The 26,737-nt window shown below is 49.1% G+C and overlaps 1 protein-coding gene across 1 annotated transcript; it reads right to left on the reverse strand.

Moving 5' to 3' along the window:
* Positions 1-305: 305 nt before the first annotated feature.
* Positions 306-26,737, reverse strand: LOC149427321 (cGMP-inhibited 3',5'-cyclic phosphodiesterase 3B-like). Its single transcript, XM_089668130.1, has 5 exons — positions 26,548-26,737; positions 20,915-21,118; positions 16,759-16,920; positions 14,717-14,969; positions 306-10,696 (listed from the first exon to the last, which is right to left on the reverse strand). Exons 1-5 carry the CDS (start codon positions 26,632-26,634, stop codon positions 10,467-10,469), a joined length of 936 nt encoding a protein of 311 aa, XP_089524256.1. The 5' UTR covers positions 26,635-26,737; the 3' UTR covers positions 306-10,466.

The raw sequence follows: 26,737 nt of genomic DNA on the forward strand, positions 1-26,737 counted from the left end.
TAGAATGAATCTCTGTGAATGACGCTGATACAGTGTAGAATGAATCTCTGTGAATGAAGCTCTGATACAGTGTATAATGAATCTTTGTGAATGAAGCTCTGATACAGTGTAGAATGAATCTCTATGAATGAAGCTCTGATACAGTGTAGAATGAATCTATGAATGAAGCTCTGATACAGTGTAGCAATATTCCTTCATATTAAGCGCTTGCCAGGAAAGTTACATATGTACGTTCGGTGATTTCTGATGAACGCGATGAAGTCACTCGGCGCTGCGCTCTGAAGAAATCTCATATTCTCTTCTGATCGGTGAAGATAAAGTTTATTTTCTTTGTGTGCAAAATCCCAACATTGCAGAAAACAGATCCCGGAGCCGCGCTCCTCCCCCTCCCCCCACAACATGCGGCTTACATATCACTCCAGAACAACATGCCATACAATGTGCTGGACTTCCACCATTGGCCAGGTCTGGGCTCCAAGATTTGGGCTCATTAGGTGATCCTATTGGAAATCTGGCACATGCCAATGAAGGCTCAGACACAACCGTACTCCTCCTACGTCAATGGCAGAGCTATTCCCACGCTGGGAGTGCACCCGACGGGCTACAAATGTCTGTGTTGGTATTGGCCCTGCCAGGATTGGCTGCCGCTGGCCCCAGACAGAAGATCGTCTATAAAAACGACCAGAAAGTGTCATCAAATTATCGATGGGCGCTCAGAAACCCTCTCCACCTACCACTAGGGTTCCGGTGTTGGATGGGCCCCGGCCAGTTTCGTGCTAAGCAAGCTTCTCACGGGACGGACTTCCTCACCGACCTCGCCTTCTCCTGGAAGGTGTCACTCTATCTTGGATGAATCTCATATTTATCCTACGTGATGGAGAATCGGTCCTGGGAGGGTGACACCATCATCTAACTGACGTCAAACTTTAATAGAGAATACACAATACAGAGTCTCGCCTGACCTTATGTCCAACGCGTTTCTCCCCAATAGGACCTAACCCATGGCCCGACTAACAGGCAAGACTATGAGTCCTCTATTATATGGGGGATGGGATCAGTGTGCAGCCTGTTCCTTTCTATTCAAAGGGCACCTGTCATACGATTAGCTATGGGAAGCCTCTGTCCACCCCCAACGCGTTTCTCCCCAATAGGACCTAACCCATGGCCCGACTAACAGGCAAGACTATGAGTCCTCTATTATATGGGGGATGGGATCAGTGTGCAGCCTGTTCCTTTCTATTCAAAGGGCACCTGTCATACGAATAGCTATGGGAAGCCTCTGTCCACCCCCAACACGTTTCTGCCCATTAGGACCTAACCCATGGCCCGACTAACAGGCAAGACTATGAGTCCTCTATTATAGGAAAGATGCGATCAGTGTGCAGCCTATTCCTTTCTATTCAAAGGGCACCTGTCATACAATTAGCTATGGGAAGCCTCTGTCCACCCCCAACGCGTTTCTGCCCATTAGGGCCTAATCTGACACATGGGAGCAGGCAGAGGACAGGCGAGTCTAAACGTTCTGAGTTCTCCATCATATTAAAGCTGGTTTTACATTAGTGATGGGATCAGTTTGGGACCTGTTCATATCTATTTAAAGGGCACCTGTCATACTAAACGTTATATGCCATGGAAGCCCCTGTCCACCTCTCGCTCCAACACGTTTCTCCTCATTAGGGCTTAAACCAGCCCATGGGAGTGGATAGGCAAGACTACATGTTGTGAACCTTCTAATTAATGTGGTGATGAGATCAGTGTGTGGCGTATATACAATCCAACGCGTTTCTGCCCATTTGGGCTTAACTGACCCATTGAAGCGGGCAGTAAACAGGCAAGTTCCGTTCTCTCTAATTAAACCTGGTTTTACATTTGGTGAGGACATCAGTGTGTGGCCCCTTCATTTCTAGTTAAAGGGCACCCGTCATACATCAAGTTAAATGCCATGGAAGCCTCTGTTCACCGCCTGCTCCAACGCGTTTCTCCTCGGGGCTTAAACTGATGCATGGCAGCAGGCAGTGGACAGGCAAGACTATACGTTCTGGGTCCTCTATTTGTTATATTAAAGCTGGTTTACATTAGAAATTAAGGGGCCACACACTAATCTCATCACCAAAGGGCACCTGTTATACAAAACGTTATATACCAAGGAAGCCTCTGCCCACCTCCCGTCCAACGCATTTCTCCCCATTAGTGCTTAAACTGAGGCAGTGGGCAGGCAAGACAATATGTTCTGAGTCCTCCATTATATGGGGGATGGGATCAGTGTGGAGCCTGTTCCTTTCTATGTAAAGGGCACCTGTCATACGAATAGCTATGGGAAGCCTCTGTCCACCTCCAACGCGTTTCTCCACTATATTAAAGCTGGTTTTGCATCAGTGATGGGATCAGTGTGTGGCCCCTTCATTTGTGTTTAAAGTACACCTGTCATTCTAAATGCTATATTCCGAGGAAGCCTCTGTTCACCTTCTGCTCCAACGCATTTCTCCCCATTAGGGCCTAATCCATGATGCGTTGGATCGGGCAGTAGCTAGGCAAGACTGTTGTGAGCCCTTCTATTAAAGCTGGTTGTACATTGGTGATGAGATCAGTGTATGACTTATTCATTTCTCTTTAAAGGGCTCCTGCCCAACGCGTTTCTTCTAATTAGGGCTTAAACTGACACACTGGAGCAGGCGGTAGCCAGGCAAGACTGTTGTGAGCCCTTCTATTATATTAAAGCTGGTTTTACATTGGTGAGATTAGTGTGTGACCCATTCATTTCTATTTAAAGGGTACCTGTCATACGAAAAGTTATAGGCCAAAGAATCTCCAGCTCCAACGCATTTCTCCCCATTAATGCTTAAACTGAGGCAATGGGCAGGCAAGACAATATGTTCTGAGTCCTCCATTATATTAAAGCTGGTTTTACATTGCTGATGAGATTAGTGTGTGACCCATTCATTTCTATTTAAAGGGTACCTGTCATACGAAAAGTTATAGGCCAAAGAATCTCCAGCTCCAACGCATTTCTCCCCACTAGTGCTTAAACTGAGGCAATGGGCAGGCAAGACAATATGTTCTGAGTCCTCCATTATATTAAAGCTGGTTTTATATCAGTGATGGGATGAGTGTGTGGCCCATTAATTTCTATTTAAAGTACACCTGTCATTTCCAAGGATGCCTCGCTTTCTGCTCCAACGCATTTCTCCCCATTAGGGCTTAATCCATGAAATGTTGGATCGGGCAGTAGCCAGGCAAGACGATGTTGTGAACCCTCAATTTATTATAGTAAAGCTGGTCTTACATTAGTGATGAGATTAGGGTATGGCTTGTACATTGCAATTTAAAGGGCACCTGTCATACTAAACGTTATATGACAAGGAAGCCTCTGCCCACCTCCCGCTCCAACGCATTTCTCCCTGTTCAGGCTTAATCTATGGAAGCAATGGAGCAGGCGTGGGCTAGGCAAGACTAGATACTGTATTATATTGATGCAGATTGTACAGTGGTGATGAGATCAGTGTGTGGCTTATGTACAACTCCAACGCGTTTCTGCCCATTTGGGCTTAACTGATGCGCATTGGAGCGGGCAGTGGACAGGCAAGACTATATGTTCTGTATATTATTAAAGCTGGTTTTAAATTGGTGATGACATCAGTGTGTGGCCCCCTTCATTTCTTTTTAAAGGGCACCTGTCATACTAAGTTAAATTCCATGAATTCTCTGTCCAGCTTCTGCTCCAACACGTTTCTCATTAGGGCTTAATCCATGAGCATTGGAGCAGGTGGTGGATAAGGCAAGACTACATGTTGTGAGCCCTCTATTATATTCGGATTTTACAGTGGTGATGAGATCAGTGTGTGGCCCATGTACAACCCCAACGCGTTTCTGCCCATTTGGGCTTAACTGACCCATTGGATGGACAGTGAACAGGCAAGACTATATGTTCTGTGTTCTCTAATTAAAGCTGGTTTTACATTGGTGATAACATCAGTGTGTGGTCCCGTCGTTTCTATTTAAAGGGCACCTGTCATAATAAACATTAAATGCCATGGATGCCTCTGTCCACCTCCAGCTCCAACACGTTTCTCCCTGTTCAGGGCCCATGATGCACTGGAGCAGGAGGTGGCTAGCCAAGACTAGACGTTGTGAGCCCTCCAAGTATTATATTAAGGCTGGTTTTACATCCATTATGGCATCAGTGTACCACCCATTCATTTCTATTTAAAGAACACCTGTCATACTATACGGTATATGCCATGGAAGCCTCTGTCCACCTCCTACTCCAACGCGTTTCTCCTCATTAGGGCTTAAGCCATGACGCATTGGAGCAGGTGGTGGATAAGCAAGTCCAGATGCTGTGAGCCCTCTCATTATAATAAATCTGGTTTTACAATGGTGATTAGATTGGTGTGTGGCTTCTGTCCATTTCCCATTCCAACGCGTTTCTTCCCTTTAGGACTTAACTGATGCCCTGGAGTGAGCAGTAGACAGGCAAGACTATCTATTCTGAGTCCTCCATTATATTAAAAGGTGGTTAGACATTGGTGATGGGATCAGCGTATGGCTTGTTCATTTCTATATAAAGGGCAGCTGTCATACTAAGAGTTATATGCCAAGGAAGCTTCTGCCCACTTCCCGTACCAACGCGTTTCTCCCCATTAGGGCTTAATCCAAGACGCGTTGGCACAGGCCGTGGCTAGACAAGACTAGATGTTGCGAACCCTCCAATTATTATTTTAAAGGTGGTTTTGCATCCGTTATGGCATCAGTGTGCCACCCATTAATTTCTATTTAAAGGGCACCTGTCATACTAATAGTATATGCCAAAGAAGCCTCTGGGGGACCTCAGGTAGATTAGTCACAAAGGGGCAACTAGAGCCCTGAAGAGAGGGACACTTCCTGGCTACAAAGTTATGTGCTGTTATGAGAAGTCGCCCTTAAACCGGGAAAGGAGGAGATGCAATTGAAGGGACCTGTCAGGGCAGCTGGTACCCATTCCACCCAGTGCTGGACCAACTACAGTGACACCTTGTCCCGGGACTAGCACTGCCTGCGGGAGAGGGGTCAGCACAATGGTCACCCGCTGGAATGTTTGAAGGACTCATGAAACAAAAATACATTTTACTGGAGCTCAGTGGTGGATGCAGAACCGTCCTCTACAAGGTCCCTCTCTTACTGGCTGATCTGCACCCCCATCTCCTGTAGCTGTTCCCAGAATAAAACTAAAGCAAACTTTGGGGTACAATAAGGGCGCCAGATCTTTGGTGGAAATTTATTAAAAAAAAAATAGAATACATATTCAATTCTGTTGGCTCCTCCCTGCCCAACACTGGCACTAAGCTATGAGCCTCTTCATTGGCAGATGAACGTATTGATGACGTAATACTAACAGTCATCTCCAGCCAGTGGACCATAAAACCAAATCCCTTTGGAAATCCTCTTCTGACCATGGGTGGAGCTACAGGGGTCGCAACGGTGACCCCACCCATGCTCCAGCGGGCCTGTGTGGCCCCCCCTCCCCATCCTGGGCCCTCTGAGCTTCTGGCTTCACCTACGTAGGGTGATGGGGCAAGCCTTCATTGGCAGATGAACGTATTGATGACGTAATACTAAAAGTCATCTCCAGCCAATCAGTGGAACATAAAAACCAAATCCCTTTGGAAATCCTCTTCTGACCATGGGCGGGGCTACAGGGGTCGCAACGGCGACCCCACCCATGCTCCAGGGGGCCTGTGTGGCCACCCCATCCTGGGCCCTCTGAGTTTCTGGCTTCACCTACACAGGGTGATGGGGCAAGACTGCAGGATGATGGGGGCAAGCCTTCATTGGCCGGTGTGGCTCCCCCATCCTGGGCCCTCTGAGTTTCTGGCTTCACCTACACAGGGTGATGGGGCAAGACTGCAGGATGATGGGGGCAAGCCTTCATTGGCCGGTGTGGCTCCCCCATCCTGGGCCCTCTGAGTTTCTGGCTTCACCTACACAGGGTGATGGGGCAAGACTGCAGGATGATGGGGCAAGCCTTCATTGGCCGGTGTGGCTCCCCCATCCTGGGCCCTCTGAGTTTCTGGCTTCACCTACACAGGGTGATGGGGCAAGACTGCAGGATGATGGGGCAAGCCTTCATTGGCCGATGTGGCTCCCCCATCCTGGGCCCTCTGAGTTTCTGGCTTCACCTACACAGGGTGATGGGGCAAGCCTTCATTGGCCGGTGTGGCTCCCCCATCCTGGGCTCTATGAGTTTCTGGATTCACCTACACAGGGTGATGGGGCAAGACTCCCCCCACCAATGCACTCTTTTTTCCTCCTTCCCCACCCAACCTTGCACACAACGTGGAGGCCACACTCTGAGCTTCCAGGTGAAAGCGGTGGGCTTGTATGTGAATCTGGAAGTCAGAGGGGCCTACACATCCCGGGGGGAAACCTGGTTCAGCTTCTACATTGGGGCCCAAAGGATTCAAGCTCCACCAGTGCTTGTGGCCCCCCCCCCCCCCACGCCCTCCCTGTTGAGCTAATGTCACCCTCCCAGGAGGGATTCTCCACCATAGTGTAAGAAATAGACAATGCAGTTTTGCAGTCTCTGTGCTACTGCCCCGCCTCCTCCAACTCCCTGAAGAATGCCAGCTCAATGGCAACACCCCCGCGGAGCTCTGTCACTGCTGCAAGCTCTCCTAAGCACCTCCCCCCTCGTTAGCTTACAGCAGACACCCGATTTCAATTTTCAGGTGCAAATTCCAGCCAATGACATTGACCGAATGGGAATCTAACGACTTTTGGGGTAAAAGGTCATGTCAACCCATGCTTGTTCCTATATATTTTTCGCTGGGTGCGACAATTACCAATAAGGCCTCATTTTTGTTATTCAAAGAAAAAAAATGCTGACATGAATCACCCGTCGGGAACAAGCATCAGAGCGCGCCAGTGCGTCATTTCGCAAGCCCCGCCCACTGCGAATGAACCCCTCGCTGTCAGTTATTACAAGACGTCCGCGTAGTGTATGTCGTCAGGGCGACGGATGTACCCGGGACAGGATCGCATCGGTTTTGTCTCAGCACCTCTGCGGGATATTAGTAGTCATCGACACTTTTCGCACTGGCCTGCGGCATTACGAGCGAAGGATGCGTCCGAGCAATACTGGCCGCACGTGTGAGGAGGTGGGGGTGGGGTGCGTGTTAAGTCTCATCCGAGGGTTTCGTCTTATCCCGCGGCACCTGAAATGTTAGCGTTATACGTGAAAAATACATAAGCCCCTCCCCCCAGAGGGAGGCGGCGCCCCCAAAAATACATGGGGGATCGGATAAAACGGTTAATAATACGCATTATGTAGAATCTGCTAAACTATCGGTTAACGTTTGAGGAGCTGACACATCGTATCACACGGGTGTTACAAATGTTACACGTTTACCTACCAATCCTGAGAAAAAGAGTGGAAAAATATATATAATATATATTTATATATATAATAATAATAATAATCGCCTAATTAAAAAAAATAAAATCCCTTCATTACTGAAATATTTAGGCTTTTTTTTTTGTTTTTTTTTGTGAATTTTTTTTTCTTTTTTTTTCTCCTTTTTTTTTTTTTTCTCTTTCTTTCTTTCAGGGTCTACCACAGAACGGCAACTGAAAAGGAAACAAACAAAAAAGAAATTGGTATAACCATCATGTCTGTAAAGAAGGTTCAGGTACCCAAGTCATGGTGTCGCTGGTAGTCATGGACTCGGTCTGCGATAATGATGATGTTTCATCGTCCTCGGTACCTTCGTCCCATTCATTGTGGAATGTGTCAAGGCAGATGCTGATTGTCCAAGAACAGGATGTGACAGTTGTGGAACCTCTTCTTTTACTTACGTAATCGCATCATTGGTGTCTTATGTCTGCATGGGTGTTAATCCTTCTAGTCAAGTGTGAATTTTTTGTCACACCCAGGGGCGGACTGATAACTCATGGGGCCCCCAGGCAATAGAGGATCTCGCCCACACTCAAACCACACCCAAAAAGCCTATGAAACGTACCAGGGGCATCTCATGGGGCCCCCTACTGACCCCAGGCCCTCAGGCAGTGCCCGAATGGTCAGTCCGCCCCTGGTCACACCCCCAGGACAGAGATGGTACAATGGCATTATATGTGAAGACAGATGGCGTTGGTGGCTGCTACCCATCTGCCTCGTATCACATCTTTCCAACATCACCCCGGAATATTTACAGTTCACACCTCCAGCCATGCCATTAGCAGGATTGACACCTGTGAAGACTTTCTGATGATGTAACTAGACCAGGGAGGGGGTTCCACAACTTTCACACCTCCCATCTTGGACAGTCAACATTGCCAAGAGTTCCAGATACAACTTTATTTCAATAAAAGTCCAGGGGTACAGTCCAACGCGTTCCAGGGGTCCAAGAGCACCCCCTTCATCAGCTTTTTCTAGCTTTGGGGTGCTCTTGGACCTCTGAAATGCACTGGATACTTTTTGGGTTGCCATCAGGGGCCAGATGTGGCCCTTTTGCTTGCTTTCATCAAGACCTTGGGACAATATTCTTCCTATGGATACCAATGGGGCATAATTCCTATCATTGACCCCAACAATAGGGCACTATTCCTTCCACTGACACCAATGATGGGGCACTATTCCTCCCACTGACACCAATGATGGGGCACTATTCCTCCCACTGACACCAATGATGGGGCACTATTCCTTCCCTTGACACAAATGATGGGGCACTATTCCTCCCACTGACACCAATGATGGGGCACTATTTCATTTATTAGCACCAACTAAGGGGCACAATTCCTTTCAATGATGGGGCACAGATCCTCCAAATGACACCAAAAATGGGGTCCAGTGAGGGGGAACACATCTTCCCAATGAACCAACACTGGGGCACAATTCCTCCCAATGACACCAATGATGGGGCACAATTCCTCCCAATGACACCAATGATGGGGCACAATTCCCACCAATGGCATCAAAGATGGGGCACAGTTCCTCCTACTGACACCACAAATGAGGGCCAATTACACCAATGATGGGGCACAATTCCTCCCAATAATACCAACCAATCACATGAATGATGGGCCACAGTTCCACCCACTGACACCAACAATGGGGCCCAATAACACCGATGATGGTGGACAACCTCTCCCAATGATGGAGCACAGTTTCCCCCAATGACACCAAAGATGGGCATAATTCCAACCAATGACATGAAAGATGGGCAACAGTTCCTCCCACTGACACCAACAATGGGGCCCAATAACATCAATGATGGGGGACAATTCCTCCCAACGACATAAACGATGCTGCACAATTTATACCCATGACAATAACAACGGGGCACAGTCCTCCAACAGACACCAACAATGGGGCCCAATGACACCAATGGGCACAATTCCTACCAATGACACCAATGGGCACAATTCCTACCAATGACACCAATGGGCACAATTCCTACCAATGATGGGGCATTGTCTACTCCAACTAATGCTGGGACATTTTCTACTCCCAATGGCCACAGTCCAGCCCCCTTAAAGTCTGAAGGACAGTAAACTGGCCCTTAGTTTAGTACGTTTGGAGGCCCCCTAAGTTAACCCCCTATAGGTCCAGCACTATTTTTCCTCTTTCCTCACACTGGACAATCAGCATCCGCCTTGACACATTCCGTGGGGATTGGATGAAGGTGTTCTAGGTGGATATAGTAGTTGAAGGATATTCCCGACACTCATTAGAACTGAAGCAGCAATTCAGAGAAGCTGCAAAACATCTTCAACATTACAGAAGGAGTCCAGATAAATGTGACTCTTCCTAGCTGATCCCGGGACTCGGATACCTGAAAACAAAAACTTTCCTTAAAATAAAGTAAAACACAAGCGGATTATACACAACACATTTAAAAAGCATCAGAAAACGACGCATCTGGGTTTTTTTTTTTCCCCAATCTTAAAAAATAGATTTTTTTTTTCTTTTTCCGTCCAAGTCTGTTAAACGGATGGAACCAATGAGACGGCCATAATTTAAAAATGACAAAAAAATAAAATAAAAAAAGACCCATTCCGCACAGTAATTTTTTATATTCAGGCACAGTTTTCCATAATTAAAAAAAAAAAAAAAAAATTGGTTCCATCAAAGGAAAAAAAAAAAAAAAAAAAAACTTCCTGTGGCTGCTTTGGTAAGAAAAGTCGCATTTTTTTACGATTGTAACGAAGTACCTTAAGGAAAAAAAAAAGCTTTGTATTCAGCAAGGCAGCATCAGATTCGGTACGGAGATACCAGGTAGGGCACAAAGGATTTGCATCGTACAATAAACGTCATAATATATAAATGTTTGTGAATCCACATTATGAAAGTGCATAGAGTGGCCGGGGCAGCCAGGGTCCGCTCACAGTAATAAGGCCTTTTTTTTTTTTTTTTCTTGCAACTTTACAGTACGTGAAACGCCTCGCGGTGCGGCACACATTGCCTCACCGTCCCGACGCACTCTGAGAAAATTTCAGCATCTCCTCTCCTCTCCCAATTGTCTTTCTTCCTCCTCGTCTGCCTCTTCGATGACCTGGATTTCATCTGACGGGGGTAACGAGGACCCTTCGCTGGGCGCTTTGCTGTTGTCTGCTTTGGCCTTCTCCTCTTCCTCGATGGTCTTCTTCCATACCTTGTGGTTCTCCCGGAGGTGGTGCATGATCTGGGAGTACATCCGCCTCCTACCTTTCCGTCTCTGAGGCTCTGAAAGACACACAAGAAATTTAGGGTCACAATTTCGCAACCAAACCCCAATCCTGGGGTCACGCTACATGGCCAAATCTCTGTGGACCCCTGACCATCAACACCTCTTTGAGCTTGTTGGACATCCCATTCCAAAACCCATGGCCATTAACATGGAGTTGTCTCCTACACCCATGGCCATTAATATAGTGTTTCCCCCTCTAACCCCCATGGCCATCAATATAGTTTCCCCCTAACCCCCATGGCCATTTATATAGAGTTTTCCCCCCTAACCCCCATGGCCATTAATATGGAGTTTCCCCCCCTAACCCCCGTGGCCATTAATATAGAGTTTCCCCCCTAACCACTGCGTCCATTAATATAGAGTTTCCCCCTAACCCCCATGGCCATTAATATAGAGTTACCCCCCTAACCCCCATGGCCATTAATATAGAGTTTCCCCCTAACCCCCGCGGCCATTAATATAGAGTTTTCCCCCCTAACCCCCGCGGCCATTAATATAGAGTTACCCCCTAACCCCCATGGCCCTTAATATAGAGTTTCCCCCCTAACCCCCATGGCCATTAATATAGAGTTTCCCCCCCCAACCCCCATGGCCATTAATATAGTTTCCCCCCAACCCCCATGGCCATTATTATAGAGTTTCCCCCCCAACCCCCATGGCCATTATTATAGAGTTTCCCCCCCAACCCCCATGGCCATTATTATAGAGTTTCCCCCCCAACCCCCATGGCCATTATTATAGAGTTTCCCCCCCAACCCCCATGACCATAAAAATAGTTTCCTCCCCTCCCCCCATGGCCATTAATAGAGATTCCCCCCTAACCCCCATGGCCATTAATATAGTGTTTCCCCCCTAACCCCCATGGCCATTAATATAGAGTTGCCCCCCCCCTCCCCCCGTGGCCATTAATACAGAGTTGCCCCTTAACTCCCATGGCCATTAATATAGAGTTTCTCCCCTAACCCCCATGGCCATTAATATAGAGTTGCCCCCCCTAACCCCCATGGCCAGTAATATAGAGTTGTCCCCTTAACCCCATGGCCATTAATACAGAGTTGCCCCCTCCCCCCATGGCCATTAATATAGAGTCACCTCCTCCCCCCATGGCCATTAATAAAGGGTTTGCTCAGCGCTGTACAATAGGGGGGACAATACATGGCACAGTACAACAACAACAAACAATGTACGAGGGGTAAGAGGGCCCTACTCTTACGAGCTTGTGCCATGTATTGTCCCCCCTATTGTACAGCGCTGAGCAAACCCTTTGGCGCTATATAAACTCGTAGTAATAATAATAATAATTAATATAGAGTTGCTCCCTCCCCCCATGGTCATTAATATAGAGTCACCTCCTTCCCCCATGGCCATTAATATAGAGTCGTTCCCTCCCCCCTATGGTCATTAATAATAGAGTCGCTCCCTATGGCAATTAATATGAAGTTTCCCCCTCCTCCTATGGCCATTATTATGGAGTTGCCCTCCTATGTGGCTATACCACCCCCACTTTTCTGGGACGACCTTCCACAAGACTTTGAAAGGTGTCTGTGGGAATTTGTGCCCATTTGTGAGGTCAGATATTGATAAATTGGACGAGAATTGCTGGCTCTTACCTTGGGCACCACACTTAGAGCACAAAAAAATATACCTGACTAGTGCTTAGCGATCCAATGCATCCCAAGCGTGTTCAGTAGGGTTAGGCCATGGCTTTGGGCAGGACACTCAAGTTCCACCACACCAAACTGGTTAAACCATGTCTTTATGGAGCTGGCTTTGTACAGGGGACAGTCACGCTGGAACAGAAAAGGGTCTTCACCAAACTATTACCACAAGGTTGAGCTGTTGGACATCCTATTCCAAAACCATGGCCATTAAGATTGAATTTGTCGCCATTTGTAGCATCCTCCACTCTTCTGGGAAGGCTTTCCACAAGATGTTGGAGGGTGTCTGCGGGAACTTGTTCCCATTTGTGAGGTCAGGTACTGATGTTGGATGAGAGGACCTCTCTCACAATGGCCATTCCAGTTTATCCCAAAGGTGTTTAGTAGAGGTGCACCAAACTTTCGGTGGCCGAAAACACCCCTATCGGCCGTCGACCGATATGAAAAAAAGCACTGATGCAAAAAAAGCACCGATACAGGTGCCGAAAAAACCCGCCCCCTTGCCCGCCACCACTCGGTAGTTCTCAGCCTTACCTGAGAAACCACCGAGTGATCCTGGCACTGGGCATAGATATTAGTGAAGGCAAGATGGCCTCCACTCATCTCTATGTCATTGGAGGACCGGAGCGATGTCACTTCCAGTTTCGGCGCCTTCTAAACATTTTAAGGGGGGGTTGGGAGTTGGGGGTGGAGAGTCTTACTGACCCCATATCTATCCATAAAGAGGATCTGTCACTGCCTATATCTATCACAAGGGATGCATGCATTCTTTGTGATAGGAATAAAAGTGATAAAAATTTGGACAGCGCATAAAAAAAAAAAAAGTTTTAAGTGCCCCCGCCCCCCCGTGTGTAGTAGTGATGAACGCATACGTAGGCCACGCCTACATATGTAAACGGTGTTCAAACCACACACGTGAGGTATCGCCACGAACGTTGGAGCAAGAGCAATAATTCTGGCACTAGACCTCCTCTGTAACTTTACACTGCTAACCTGTAGAAATGTTTAAAGCATCACCCATGAAGATTTATAAGTACCGTAGTTTGACGCCATTCCACGAGCGTGCGCAATTGGGTATTTATTTACTCGCCGTAACATCCTCTTTCATATTTTACAAAAAATTGGGGTATACATTGTGTTTTTTTTAAATCAAAGTGTATTTTTTTTTTAATTTTTTAAAAAACTGCCCATTCGGTTTCGGTTTTCGGCCAAGTGCATCCTGAATTTTCGGCACCAGAATTTTCATTTCGGTGCACCACTAGTGTTTAGCAAGTTTGAGGTCAGATACAGATGTTGGATGAGACGACTTTATATCAAAGTAGGGTTGAGGTCGGGGCTCTGTACGGGACACTTGAGTTCCTCCACCCCAAACTGGTCATCCATGCCTTTATGGAGCTGGCTTCATATACAGGGGCACAGGCACGGTGGAACCAAAAAGGCTCTTCCCCAAACTGTTACCACAAGGTTGGAAGAACACAATTGCCTGCAATGTCTTTGTATGATGGAGGATTTCCGGGACCCTTCCCCGGAGACACCTGAACTCCATCATTTGGAGAGGAGAACACATATTTTTGGCCTTACAGAATACAAGTAACTCCGCCCCAAATTACATCTCCAATCTTGTCTCCAAATATCACCCAAACCGTACTCTCCGCTCCTCGCATGACCTCCTGCTGTCTAGCTCCCTCGTCTCCTCCTCCCATGCTCGTCTCCAGGAGCGTCCCCCATCCTCTGGAACTCTCTACCCCAATTTATCAGACTATGGCCTACTCTGCTCACTTTTAGACGATCTCTGAAAACCTCTCTCTTCAGGGAAGCCTATCCTGCCCTCATCTAATAATGGAATCTTCTACTCCTCCTACCAGTCCATCCCCCACAGTTACTACCTTTTGTACCACTAGCCCCTCCCTCCTAGATTGTAAGCTCTCAGGATCAGGCCCTCCCTCCTAGATTGTAAGCTCCCAGGATCAGCCCCTCCCTCCTAGATTGTAAGCTCCCAGGATCAGCCCCTCCCTCCTAGATTGTAAGCTCCCAGGATCAGCCCCTCCCTCTTAGATTGTAAGCTCCCAGGATCAGGCCCTCCTAACCCTCTTGTATTGATCTGTATTGTCTCCCTTTATATTGTAAAGCGCTGAGCACACTGTTGGCGCCATAAATCCTGTATAATAATAATAAGCAACCAAAACAAAGGATATCTGCATAAACATGGAGGATCATTAACAAGCAACATAAATACCAAAACGCCATATAAAAATATTAAAAACACATGGCCGGAAGTCATTCCAAGAATCCCCGTCACAACAACCCTCCCCCCCACCAAACATCTGTCCTGTAATACAAAGGGCAGGCTGTACATACTGGGATTGTCCTCGTCCACCTCTTCATCGTCCGACTCAAAGTCATCACCATCCTCATCATCGTCACCTTCGCTCTCCATTTCCTCGCTGTCCTCGTCTATCCATTTCCCCGGCAGCAATCCGGCGGCATCGTACGATTTACACAGAGGCCCCACAATGTGCGTGATGAAGGATTCCTGCAGCTTGGCCAGCTGGGGAGACGAGCGGTCCATGAAGGGGCTGATGGGAAGACCCAGACTGGCCTCTTCGTCACCCTGGATGAAATAATAACAAAATAATAAAATGTATCATCCTCAATTGTGTGAAAGTATCCGGCGATTTATCATTTTATTCCTCTAGTTCGGGTGTCGGCAACCCGCGGCTCCAGAGCCGCATGCGGCTCTTTTTCATCTTTGCTGCGGCTCCGGAGCACACTGCCCACCAGGTGACCGGCAATAGGGTTTCAGTGGTCGGCAAGCCGCGGATCGCAAGCCACATGCGGCTCTTCTGTGTGCCGGGCGCCTGCTCCCCTCCCTCCTCTCGGGCGGCCGCCTCAAAAGTCAGGACTCTTTTAATCCGGCCCGCGGAGCGTGGAACATTAGCTGTCACGATGTAGGCGGGGCAGCCAGGATGTAGGCGGGGCAGCGTGACGAACTCCTCTCACAGTCCACCCTGAAGACCGGAACACAGCGCGGGAACACAGCGAGAGGAACGCGCGGAGCAAAGGTAAGTGAATTGAGACAATATGGGGAATTAATTACTATAGGGGGGATGAATTACTATGGGGGATGAATTACTATATGGGGGATGAATTACTATATGGGGGATGAATTACTATATGGGGGATGAATTACTATATGGGGGATGAATTACTATATGGGGGATGAATTACTATGGGGGATGAATTACTATGGGGGATGAATTACTATGGGGGATGAATTACTATGGGGGATGAATTACTATATGGGGGATGAATTACTATGGGGGATGAATTACTATGGGGGATGAATTACTATAGGGGGGATGAATTACTATAGGGGGGATGAATTACTATATGGGGGATGAATTACTATATGGGGGATGAATTACTATATGGGGGATGAATTATATATGGGGGATGAATTACTATGGGGGATGAATTACTATATGGGGGATGAATTACTATGGGGGATGAATTACTATACGGGGGATGAATTACTATACGGGGGATGAATTACTATACGGGGGATGAATTACTATACGGGGGATGAATTACTATACGGGGGATGAATTACTATAGGGGGGATGAATTACTATATGGGGGATGAATTACTATATGGGGGATGAATTACTATATGGGGGATGAATTACTATATGGGGGATGAATTACTATATGGGGGATGAATTACTATATGGGGGATGAAGCTAACTGCACGATCCTGTATATAGCATTAAGGTAAGAAACAATATATGCAGTGTCGGATTTGTTTTAAATGTTGCAATGGTTTTGCGGCTCCCAGTCTTTTTTTTCCCTTCGGAAACGGGTCCAAGTGGCTCTTTATGTCTTAAAAGTTGCAGACCCCTGCTCTAGTTATTATCCTTCTTTCTTCCTCCCTGCTCTGGTGACAATCGGCAACAGGGGCGGACTGACCATTTGGGAACTCGGGCACTGCTCGAGGGCCCGGGGTCAGTAGGTAGCCCCATGAGATGTCCCTGGTACCTTTTTCATAGGCTTTTTTGAGTTTGAGCAAGGACACAGGGGCCCCATGATCCCCTATTGCCCGGGGGCCCCATGAGTTGTCAGTCCGCTCCTGGTCTGCAACCATTTTGCCAAATTGTCGGAAAAGCCAAAACTTATTTTTACTACCACTGGGAGTCGTTCAACTGTTCTGTGTCTCGTGTTTTGGTGCCTCTTATTATTTTTCATGATTTTAGAAGAACCTTAGAATTACCTTTCCTTAGATGCCAAAACAGACTGCTGGAAGACGCATGCGTGTGTGGCAAAGTGACCGATAAATATTCACATTTATCCGGTTTTATATTGAAATGTCAGCGTGAATTTTTTATTGCATTCATTTCCCGAACCTGTTCATAGAACTCATTGACGATTCCTCCCGTCCACTTCAAATGCAGCTCCCGCGTCTTCGCCGGCCCATTAATATCCGCCAGTTTGATACACACTTGGCACACCAGAAGGCGGTCATTCTCGTTAGTCCAGTCAATGCCGTTACTGCTGACATCGTTCACCTGAGGAGAAAAAGTGATTACAAAAATGCGATGTACCTTCATTTTTCCCTTCTGAAACATTTGTGTGTCTAATGGTTTGTTAACAAAACTGTCGCATGTCTTCAGGAAAAAGCAAAACACACGCCTCTGAAAACACATTTCATGCACATTCTGGATCACATACACACTACAAGACCAAAAGTCTGTGAACCCCCGACCTTCACACCTGTATGAGATTGTTGAACATCCCATGCCAAAACCATGGTCATTAATATGGAGTTGTTTCCCACAACCATGGTCAATAATATGGAGCGGTTTCCCACAACCATGGTCAATAATATGGAGTGGTTTCCCACAACCATGGTCATTAATATGGAGCTTTTTCCCACAACCATGGTCAATAATGTGGAGTTGTTTCCCACAACCATGGTCATTAATATGGAGTGCTTTCCCACAACCATGGTCAATAATATGGAGTTGTTTCCCACAACCATGGTCAATAATGTGGAGTTGTTTCCCACAACCATGGTCAATAATGTGGAGTTGTTTCCCACAACCATGGTCAATAATATGGAGTGGTTTCCCACAACCATGGTCATTAATATGGAGCTTTTTCCTACAACCATGGTCAATAATGTGGAGTTGTTTCCCACAACCATGGTCATTAATATGGAGTTGTTTCCGACAACCATGGTCAATAATGTGGAGTTGTTTCCCACAACCATGGTCATTAATATGGAGTTGTTTCCGACAACCATGGTCAATAATATGGAGTTGTTTCCCACAACCATGGTCAATAATGTGGAGTTGTTTCCCACAACCATGGTCATTAATATGGAGTTGTTTCCGACAACCATGGTCAATAATATGGAGTTGTTTCCCACAACCATGGTCAATAATGTGGAGTTGTTTCCCACAACCATGGTCATTAATATGGAGTTGTTTCTGACAACCATGGTCAATAATGTGGAGTTGTTTCCGACAACCATGGTCAATAATGTGGAGTTGTTTCCGACAACCATGGTCAATAATATAGAGTTGTTTCCCACAACCATGGTCAATAATGTGAAGTTGTTTCCCACAACCATGGTCAATAATGGGGAGTTGTTTCCCACAACCATGGTCAATAATGTGGAGTTGTTTCCGACAACCATGGTCAATAATGTGGAGTTTTTCCGACAACCATGGTCAATAATGTGGAGTTTTTCCGACAACCATGGTCAATAATGTGGAGTTGTTTCCGACAACCATGGTCATTAATATGGAGTGGTTTCCCACAACCATGGTCAATAATGTGGAGTTGTTTCCCACAACCATGGTCATTAATATGGAGTGGTTTCCGACAACCATGGTCAATAATGTGGAGTTGCTTCCCACAACCATGGTCATTAATGTGGAGTTGTTTCCCACAACCATGGTCAATAATGTGGAGTTGTTTCCCACAACCATGGTCAATAATGTGGAGTTGCTTCCCACAACCATGGTCAATAATGTGGAGTTGCTTCCCACAACCATGGTCAATAATGTGGAGTTGTTTCCCACAACCATGGTCAATAATGTGGAGTTGTTTCCGACAACCATGGTCAATAATGTGGAGTTGTTTCCGACAACCATGGTCAATAATATGGAGTGGTTTCCCACAACCATGGTCAATAATATGGAGTGGTTTCCCACAACCATGGTCAATAATATGGAGTGGTTTCCCACAACCATGGTCATTAATATGGAGTGGTTTCCCACAACCATGGTCAATAATATGGAGTGGTTTCCCACAACCATGGTCAATAATATGGAGTTGTTTCCCACAACCATGGTCAATAATATGGAGTGGTTTCCCACAACCATGGTCAATAATGTGGAGTGGTTTCCCACAACCATGGTCAATAATGTGGAGTTGTTTCCCACAACCATGGTCAATAATGTGGAGTTGTTTCCCACAACCATGGTCAATAATATGGAGTTGTTTCCCACAACCATGGTCAATAATATGGAGTGGTTTCCCACAACCATGGTCAATAATGTGGAGTGGTTTCCCACAACCATGGTCAATAATGTGGAGTTGTTTCCCACAACCATGGTCAATAATGTGGAGTTGTTTCCCACAACCATGGTCAATAATGTGGAGTTGTTTCCCACAACCATGGTCAATAATATGGAGTTGTTTCCCACAACCATGGTCAATAATATGGAGTGGTTTCCCACAACCATGGTCAATAATATGGAGTTGTTTCCGACAACCATGGTCATTAATATGGAGTTGTTTCCGACAACCATGGTCATTAATATGGAGTTGTTTCCGACAACCATGGTCAATAATATGGAGTGGTTTCCCACAACCATGGTCATTAATATGGAGTTGTTTCCGACAACCATGGTCAATAATATGGAGTGGTTTCCCACAACCATGGTCAATAATATGGAGTGGTTTCCCACAACCATGGTCAATAATATGGAGTGGTTTCCCACAACCAATAATGGGGGGGGGGGGGGGGTAGGTGAGGCCGTATGGGGGGAGGGTTGAGATGGTAAGGGTGGAAGATGAGGCAGTATGAGGGCTAGGTGAGGCCATATGGGGGGGGAGGTAGGTAAAGCGGTATTGGGGCGATAGGTGAGGCGGTACATGAGGGTAGGTGAGGCGGTACAGGGGGGGGGTAGGTGAGGCGGTACGGGGGGGGTAAGTGAGGCGGTACGGGGGGTAAGTGAGGCGGTACGGGGGGTAAGTGAGGCGGTACGAAAGGGTAAGTGAGGCGGTACGAGAGGGTAGGTGAGGCGGTACGGGGGGAGGCGGTATGGGGCAATAGGTGAGGCGGTATGGGGGGGTAGGTGAGGCAGTATGGGGGGGAACGTGAGGCGGTATGGGGGGGGAACGTGAGGCGGTATGGGGGGGGAACGTGAGGCGGTATGGGGGGGGAACGTGAGGCGGTATGGAGGGAGGGGGGAATGTGAGGCGGTATGGGGGGGGGGAAGGTGAGGCGGTATGGGGGGGGGAAGGTGAGGCGGTATGGGGGGGAAGGTAAGGCGGTATGGGGGGGAAGGTGAGCCGGTATGGGTGGGGTAGGCAAGGCAGCATGGGAGGGTAGCTGAGATGGTATGTGGGGCGAGGGGAGGTGGTGGTGGCAGGTAGGTGATGTGGTATGGGAAGGTGAGGTGAGGTGGGAAGCCATTTTTACAAGTAGCAGACCTCCCCTGAGTCCCTGAGTGCCACTTGTCAGCCTGGAAGGTCTGTGCAGAGCCTGCCTTGTGTCCCAGTTTCCTGCCTGCAGTAATGTCCGGGTAGGTCTAGAGGAAGTTCTGTCCTTGCCCTCCTTGCCTGAATGTTACGGTCTGGGGGCGGGGCAAACACGTGATTGATTGCTAGGACTGCCAATGTCCTAGCAACAAATCATGTGATTGCTCCGCCCTAAGGCCCTGACATTTAGAGAAGGAGGAGGGGGAAGTCTGGGGACTACAAGCGCTGATGGTTGATGCCGCTGCCACTCCTATATCCTCCATAGATCCGACTGCTGTTGCCAAGGCTGAGCGGTGCAGGTCCATGCGGCAGCAGGGACTAAATGTGCATTGGGGCAGGCTGCTCTGTGGGAGGGAGGTTAGGACCCCCCTAACCCCCCCCTTATCTACGTCCCTGCATGACCCATAGTTACAATGAATTTGGGAAATTGTCTCAAACGCATTGTAAATGTTTGCCGTTTGTATCCCATTGGGTAGGCTTTCCTTCATATTCTGTCCGGGAAAAACCACAGGAAGGGAGAGGAAATCCTCTTTCAGAAAGTTGTCACTGTAACAAGTGTCACCGTTCGAAAACCATAACATTCATCACGTCTCATCACTTTCTGCTCTGGTGACAATGGTCATCGGGACGAATTGAGCAAATCTACCCAAAGGAGACACAACACAGCAATAAAACCTGATCTTAGAAAATGAGGTTGATGGCGCCCCCTACGTGTGCGGATTCCTTTATTTAGAGGCTTGGATTTCATCTCCTGCGAGTCTGAGGCTGGAAATATGCAGCACGCACCTTCGCATTGAATTCAGCCAGGAAATCAAAGTGCTTCTTGAGGTCGGTGGCAAGGATGGCTTCGATGACGAGAAAGCGGAACCGCTTGAACTGCACGTGGTCCAGGTACGTCAGGAAGTTGTAGTCCGGCTGGGACAGGAAGAGGTTCCAGGCGGAGGCCGCGTGGTGATTCTCCAGGACCGACCGATCGTTGTACAAAACAGCCTGAAACAGAAATGAGCGAGAAGATGGTTGTGAGACTCGGAGGCGGCATTCATCTACAACAGGGGTCTCCAAACTTTCTACGCAAAGGGACAGTTTATTATCCTTCAGACTTTAGAGGAGCCTGACTGTGGCCAGCTGGAGTAGAAAATGCCCTGGTGTCAGTAACAATGCACCACAGTTGGTGTCAGTGGGAGGAATAGTGTCCCATCATTGGTGTCAGTGATAGGAATAGTGTCCCATCATTGGTGTCAGTGGGAGGAATAGTGCCCCATCGTTGGTGTCAGTAGAAGGAATAGTGTCCCATCATTGGTGTCAGTGGGAGGAATAGTGCCCCATCATTGGTGTCAGTGGAAGGAATAGTGCCCCGTCATTGGTGTCAGTGGGAGGAATAGTGCCCCATCATTGGTGTCAGTGGAAGGAATGGTGTCCCATCATTGGTGTCAGTGGAAGGAATAGTGCCCCATCACTGGTGTCAGTGGGAGGAATAGTGCCCCATCATTGGTGTCAGTGGGAGGAATAGTGCCCCATCATTGGTGTCAGTGGGAGGAATAGTGCCCCATCATTGATGTCAGTAGGAGGAATAGTGCCCCATCATTGATGTCAGTGAGAGGAATAGTGCCCCATCATTGGTGTCAGTGGGGGGAATAGTGCCCCATCATTGGTGTCAGTGGGGGGAATAGTGCCCCATCATTGGTGTCAGTGGGAGGAATAGTGCCCCATCATTGGTATCAGTGGGAGGAATAGTGCCCCATCATTGGTGTCAGTGGGAGGAATAGTGCCCCATCACTGGTATCAGTGGGAGGAATAGTGCCCCATCATTGGTGTCAGTGGGAGGAATAGTGCCCCATCATTGGTGTCAGTGGGGGGAATAGTGCCCCATCATTGGTGTCAGTGGGAGGAATAGTGCCCCATCACTGGTATCAGTGGGAGGAATAGTGCCCCATCATTGGTGTCAGTGGGAGGAATAGTGCCCCATCATTGGTGTCAGTGGGGGGAATAGTGCCCCATCATTGGTGTCAGTGGAAAGAATAGTGCTCCATCATTGGTGTCTGTAGGAGGAATAGTACCCCATTATTGGTGTGAGTGGGAGGAATAGTGCCCCTTTTTTGGGGTGAGCGGGAGGAATAGTGCCCCTTTTTTGGGGTGAGCGGGAGGAATAGTGCCCCTTTTTTGGGGTGAGCGGGAGGAATAGTGCCCCTTTTTTGGGGTGAGCGGGAGGAATAGTGCCCCGTTATTGGTGTCAGCGGGAGGAATAGTGCCCCGTTATTGGTGTCGGCGGGAGGAATAGTGCCCCAGTATTGGTGTTGGTGGGATGAATAGTGCCCCAGTATTGGTGTCAGTGGGAGGAATAGTGCCCCATCATTGGTGTCAGTGGGAGGAATAGTGCCCCATCATTGGTGTCAGTGGGAGGAATAGTGCCCCATCATTGGTGTCAGTGGGAGGAATAGTGCCCCATCATTGGTGTCAGTGGGAGGAATAGTGCCCCATCATTGGTGTCAGTGGGAGGAATAGTGCCCCATCATTGGTGTCAGTGGGAGGAATGATGCCTCATCATTGGTATCGGTGGGAGGAATAGTGCCCCATCATTGGGGGAGGAGTTGGGAGAAATGTCTTTTTATGAGGAATACTGCTCCATCATTGGTGTCAGTGGCAGGAAATATGCCCCATTGTTTATGTCAATGGGACACAAAGGCCGGATAAAGGCAATCAAAGGGCCGCATTTGGCCCCCGGGACACAGTTTGGAGACCGCTGATTTACAAGAACAAATCGGAAAGGAAGATCGGTCTCACATATTATATTGGCTAAAAATGAAAAATAATTTGGGGCCTTTTACAATGGAGATGCCCCAGTCAACCACTTGAAAGTCGCGTGTTTCATGATAAAACGGCATTCTTGTGGGTTAAGGTCCCAAGTTATTCTTTTTTCTCCTTCTAATTGAAGGGTCCTCCATGCGCTCCTCGGCCCGGCGCTCCTCGGCCCGGCCCTCCTCCGCCCGGCAGACCTCGGCCCGGAGCTCCTCCGCCCGGCGGACCTCGGCCCGGAGCTCCTCGGCTCGGCCCTCCTCCGCCCGGCGGACCTCGGCCCGGAGCTCCTCGGCCCGGCCCTCCTCCGCCCGGCGGACCTCGGCCCGGAGCTCCTCGGCCCGGCCCTCCTCCGCCCGGCGGACCTCGGCCCGAAGCTCCTCGGCCCGGCCCTCCTCCGCCCGGCGGACCTCGGCCCGGCCCTCCTCCGCCCGGCGGACCTCGGCCCGGAGCTCCTCGGCCCGGCCCTCCTCCGCCCGGCGGACCTCGGCCCTGAGCTGCTCCGCCCGGCCCTCCTCCGCCCGGCGGACCTCGGCCCTGAGCTCCTCCGCCCGGCCCTCCTCCGCCCGGCGCTCCTCGGCCCGGCGGACCTCGGCCCGGAGCTCCTCCGCCCGGCCCTCCTCCGCCCGGCGGACCTCGGCCCGGAGCTCCTCCGCCCGGCCCTCCTCCGCCCGGCGGACCTGTTGCACTTCATGGTTAAACATAAAATAAGATAAATCATAAAGCTAAAGTTGAATCATTCAACGTTAAACCAATTTAGAAGCCTTAATGTCTATGCTGAAAAATGTCTCGGGCCTCCCTCGTGGCCATGTCAAATCGATCTTCATAATGGGATTAAAACGGCACTCAGCTGATCCACCGTAATCAGGTTATCCTTCAGGGTGAATCCGTGTTCTGCGGCTTCTAATCAAGCGGAGAAGATGAGTGCCGGACGTGCGTCCATCTCTGCCGCTCGGCCTTTCAACGCAGCCCTCCCCGCTTCTCGGGCTGATTACAGAGATTCCAGCAAACAGCCCTCAGTTCTCGGCCAAAACGGGACAGGGAAGGCGACTGGCGCTGTGCGTCCAATTTAATCACCGCAGACGACAAAGAAAAGCTCTGTGTGTTTCTCGTAAGCCGCCAAAATGAGCCCGATTGAATAATCAGTTTGGTTTTTTTTGTAACTGAATGGGGCCATAAAAAGATGGTGTGCCAAATTCTATTTCCCTTTCTGTTTCTGCAGGAAGATTGGAGATCTCCAACAAGATCCATTCTAGGAACACAAAGTCTTCTCCAGGGATCAGGGTCTACACGGGGGAGTGTCCTTCAAGCATCGATATCAGGACAGGAAAACATGGCCCAGAACCAGGGTTGGGACAGAGGGAGGAGCAAATCCTCTTCATCAGACCCATGATTGGAGTGGGAACAATAGAAAATATTACAGGATTGTGGTTAGAACAGAATGGGGATCCCAAAAAAGAGGGTGAAGACAATATAGGACACTCTTGGATCAGAAATTGGACAGGAGAAGATCAGGGACAGCAGAAGAACTGGGGAGGGGGGCAGAGGATCAAAACTAGGGAGGCTGAAGATCAAAACTGGGGAGGCTGAAGATCAAAACTGGGGAAGAAGAGGATCAAAACTGGGGAGGCTGAAGATCAAAACTGGGGAGGAAGAGGATCAAAACTGGGGAGGAAGAGGATCAAAACTGGGGAGGAAGAGGATCAAAACTGGGGAGGAAGAGGATCAAAACTGGGGAGGCTGAAGATCAAAACTGGGGAGGAAGAGGATCAAAACTGGGGAGGAAGAGGATCAGATATGGTACAGCAGAGGATATGACCTGTGTCAGTAGAGGATCTGAACAGGGGCAAAGGATCAAAACCGGGGTGGGAGGGGAAGAGGATCAATACTGGGGGAGGGAGGGGAGGGGCAGAGGATCAATACTGGGGGAGGGAGGGGAGGGGCAGAGGATCAATACTGGGGGAGGGAGGGGAGGGGCAGAGGATCAATACTGGGGGAGGGAGGGGAGGGGCAGCGGATCAATACTGGGGGAGGGAGGGGAGGGGCAGCGGATCAATACTGGGGGAGGGAGGGGAGGGGCAGCGGATCAAGACTGGGGGAGGCAGGGGCAGAGGATCAAAACTGGGGGAGGGACAGAGGATCAAAACTAGGGGGGGAGGGGAGGGACAGAGGATCAAAACTGGGGTGGGGGGAGGGACAGAGGATCAAAACTGGGGTGGGGGGGAGGGACAGAGGATCAAAACTGGGGTGGGGGGGAGGGACAGAGGATCAAAACTGGGGTGGGGGGGAGGGACAGAGGATCAAAACTGGGGAAGGGAGGGAAGGGGCAGAGGATCAAAACTGGGAGAGGGCAGAGGATCAAAACTGGGAGAGGGGCAGAGGATCAAAACTGGGGGAGGCAGGGGAGGGGCAAAGGATCAAAACTGGGGGAGGCAGGGGAGGGGCAAAGGATCAAAACTGGGGAGGCAGGGGAGGGGCAGAGGATCAAAACTGGGGGAGGCAGGGGAGGGGCAGAGGATCAAAACTACTGGGGGAGGCAGGGGAGCGGCAGAGGATCAAAACTACTGGGGGAGGCAGGGGAGCGGCAGAGGATCAAAACTACTGGGGGAGGCAGGGGAGCGGCAGAGGATCAAAACTACTGGGGGAGGCAGGGGAGCGGCAGAGGATCAAAACTACTGGGGGAGGCAGGGGAGCGGCAGAGGATCAAAACTACTGGGGGAGGCAGGGGAGGGGCAGAGGATCAAAACTGAGGGAGGGGGGGCAGAGGATCAAAACTGAGGGAGGGGGGGGCAGAGGATCAAAACTGAGGGAGGGGGGGCAGAGGATCAAAATTGAGGGAGGGAGGGGGGGCAGAGGATCAAACCTGAGGGAGGGAGGGGGGGGGGGGAGAGGATCAAAACTGAGGGAGGGAGGGAGGGAGGGGAGGGGGGGGGGGGGGAGGATCAAAACTGAGGGAGGGGAGGGGCAGAGGATCAAAACTAGGGAGGCAAAGAATCAGATATGGCACGGCAGAGGATCAGGCCTGAGTCAGCAGAGGCTCCGAACAGGGGCAAAGAATCAAAACTGGCGGAGGGGAGTGAAGGGGAGGGGCAGAGGATCAAAACTGGGGGAGGGGGAGTGAAGGGGAGGGGCAGAGGATCAAAACTGGGGAGGCAGAAGATCATAAATGAGACGGCAGAGGATCAAAACTGGGAAGGATCGGGCCTGAGTCAGCAGAGAATCCAAACCGGGATGACGGAGAATCCGATCTGGGATGAGAAGTCAGCAGGGGATCAGAAGTGGGGCGGCAGAGGATCAGAAAACAGAAGATTAGATCTGGGACTAGAGAGGATGATATGGAATCATGACAGGAGAGGTCCTGGACAGAATCCAACTCAAAAGGACTCTTGAGAAGTGCTTGGATAGGTGAAGACTGAAGAAGATGATTAGAAATTTGGGAATAAGTGGGTAGGATATTTTCTATCAGCATTCAGAAGAGAGAGGGATCTTCCATGATCAGCACAAGAGAGAGAATCTTCAAAGGTTTAAAGTCAGAAGAGGATCCACAGATGATCACGTCTGGATATCCTTCAGGATCAGGACGGGGACAGGAGAAAATATAAAGAATGTAAAAAAGCTGAACTCACCTGTGGAGCATTTGTGGCCACAAGAAAGGCATTGGTGCGACCCGGATGGTCGTAATCGTGCATAGCTGCCGCCACATAGAGCGCCATGAGTTCCAGGCGGGGATGTTAGCCGCCAGGCTGCCATAGCTGACGTCAGTGCCTGAGCAGCTCTTTGAGGTCAAAAAGACATGAGCGGGGCCCACATTGTCTG

The sequence above is a fragment of the Staurois parvus genome, unplaced genomic scaffold, assembly GCF_062004578.1.
Source record: "Staurois parvus isolate SC_StPar_1 unplaced genomic scaffold, SC_StPar_1.0 ptg003880l, whole genome shotgun sequence".
NCBI lineage: Eukaryota > Metazoa > Chordata > Amphibia > Anura > Ranidae > Staurois > Staurois parvus.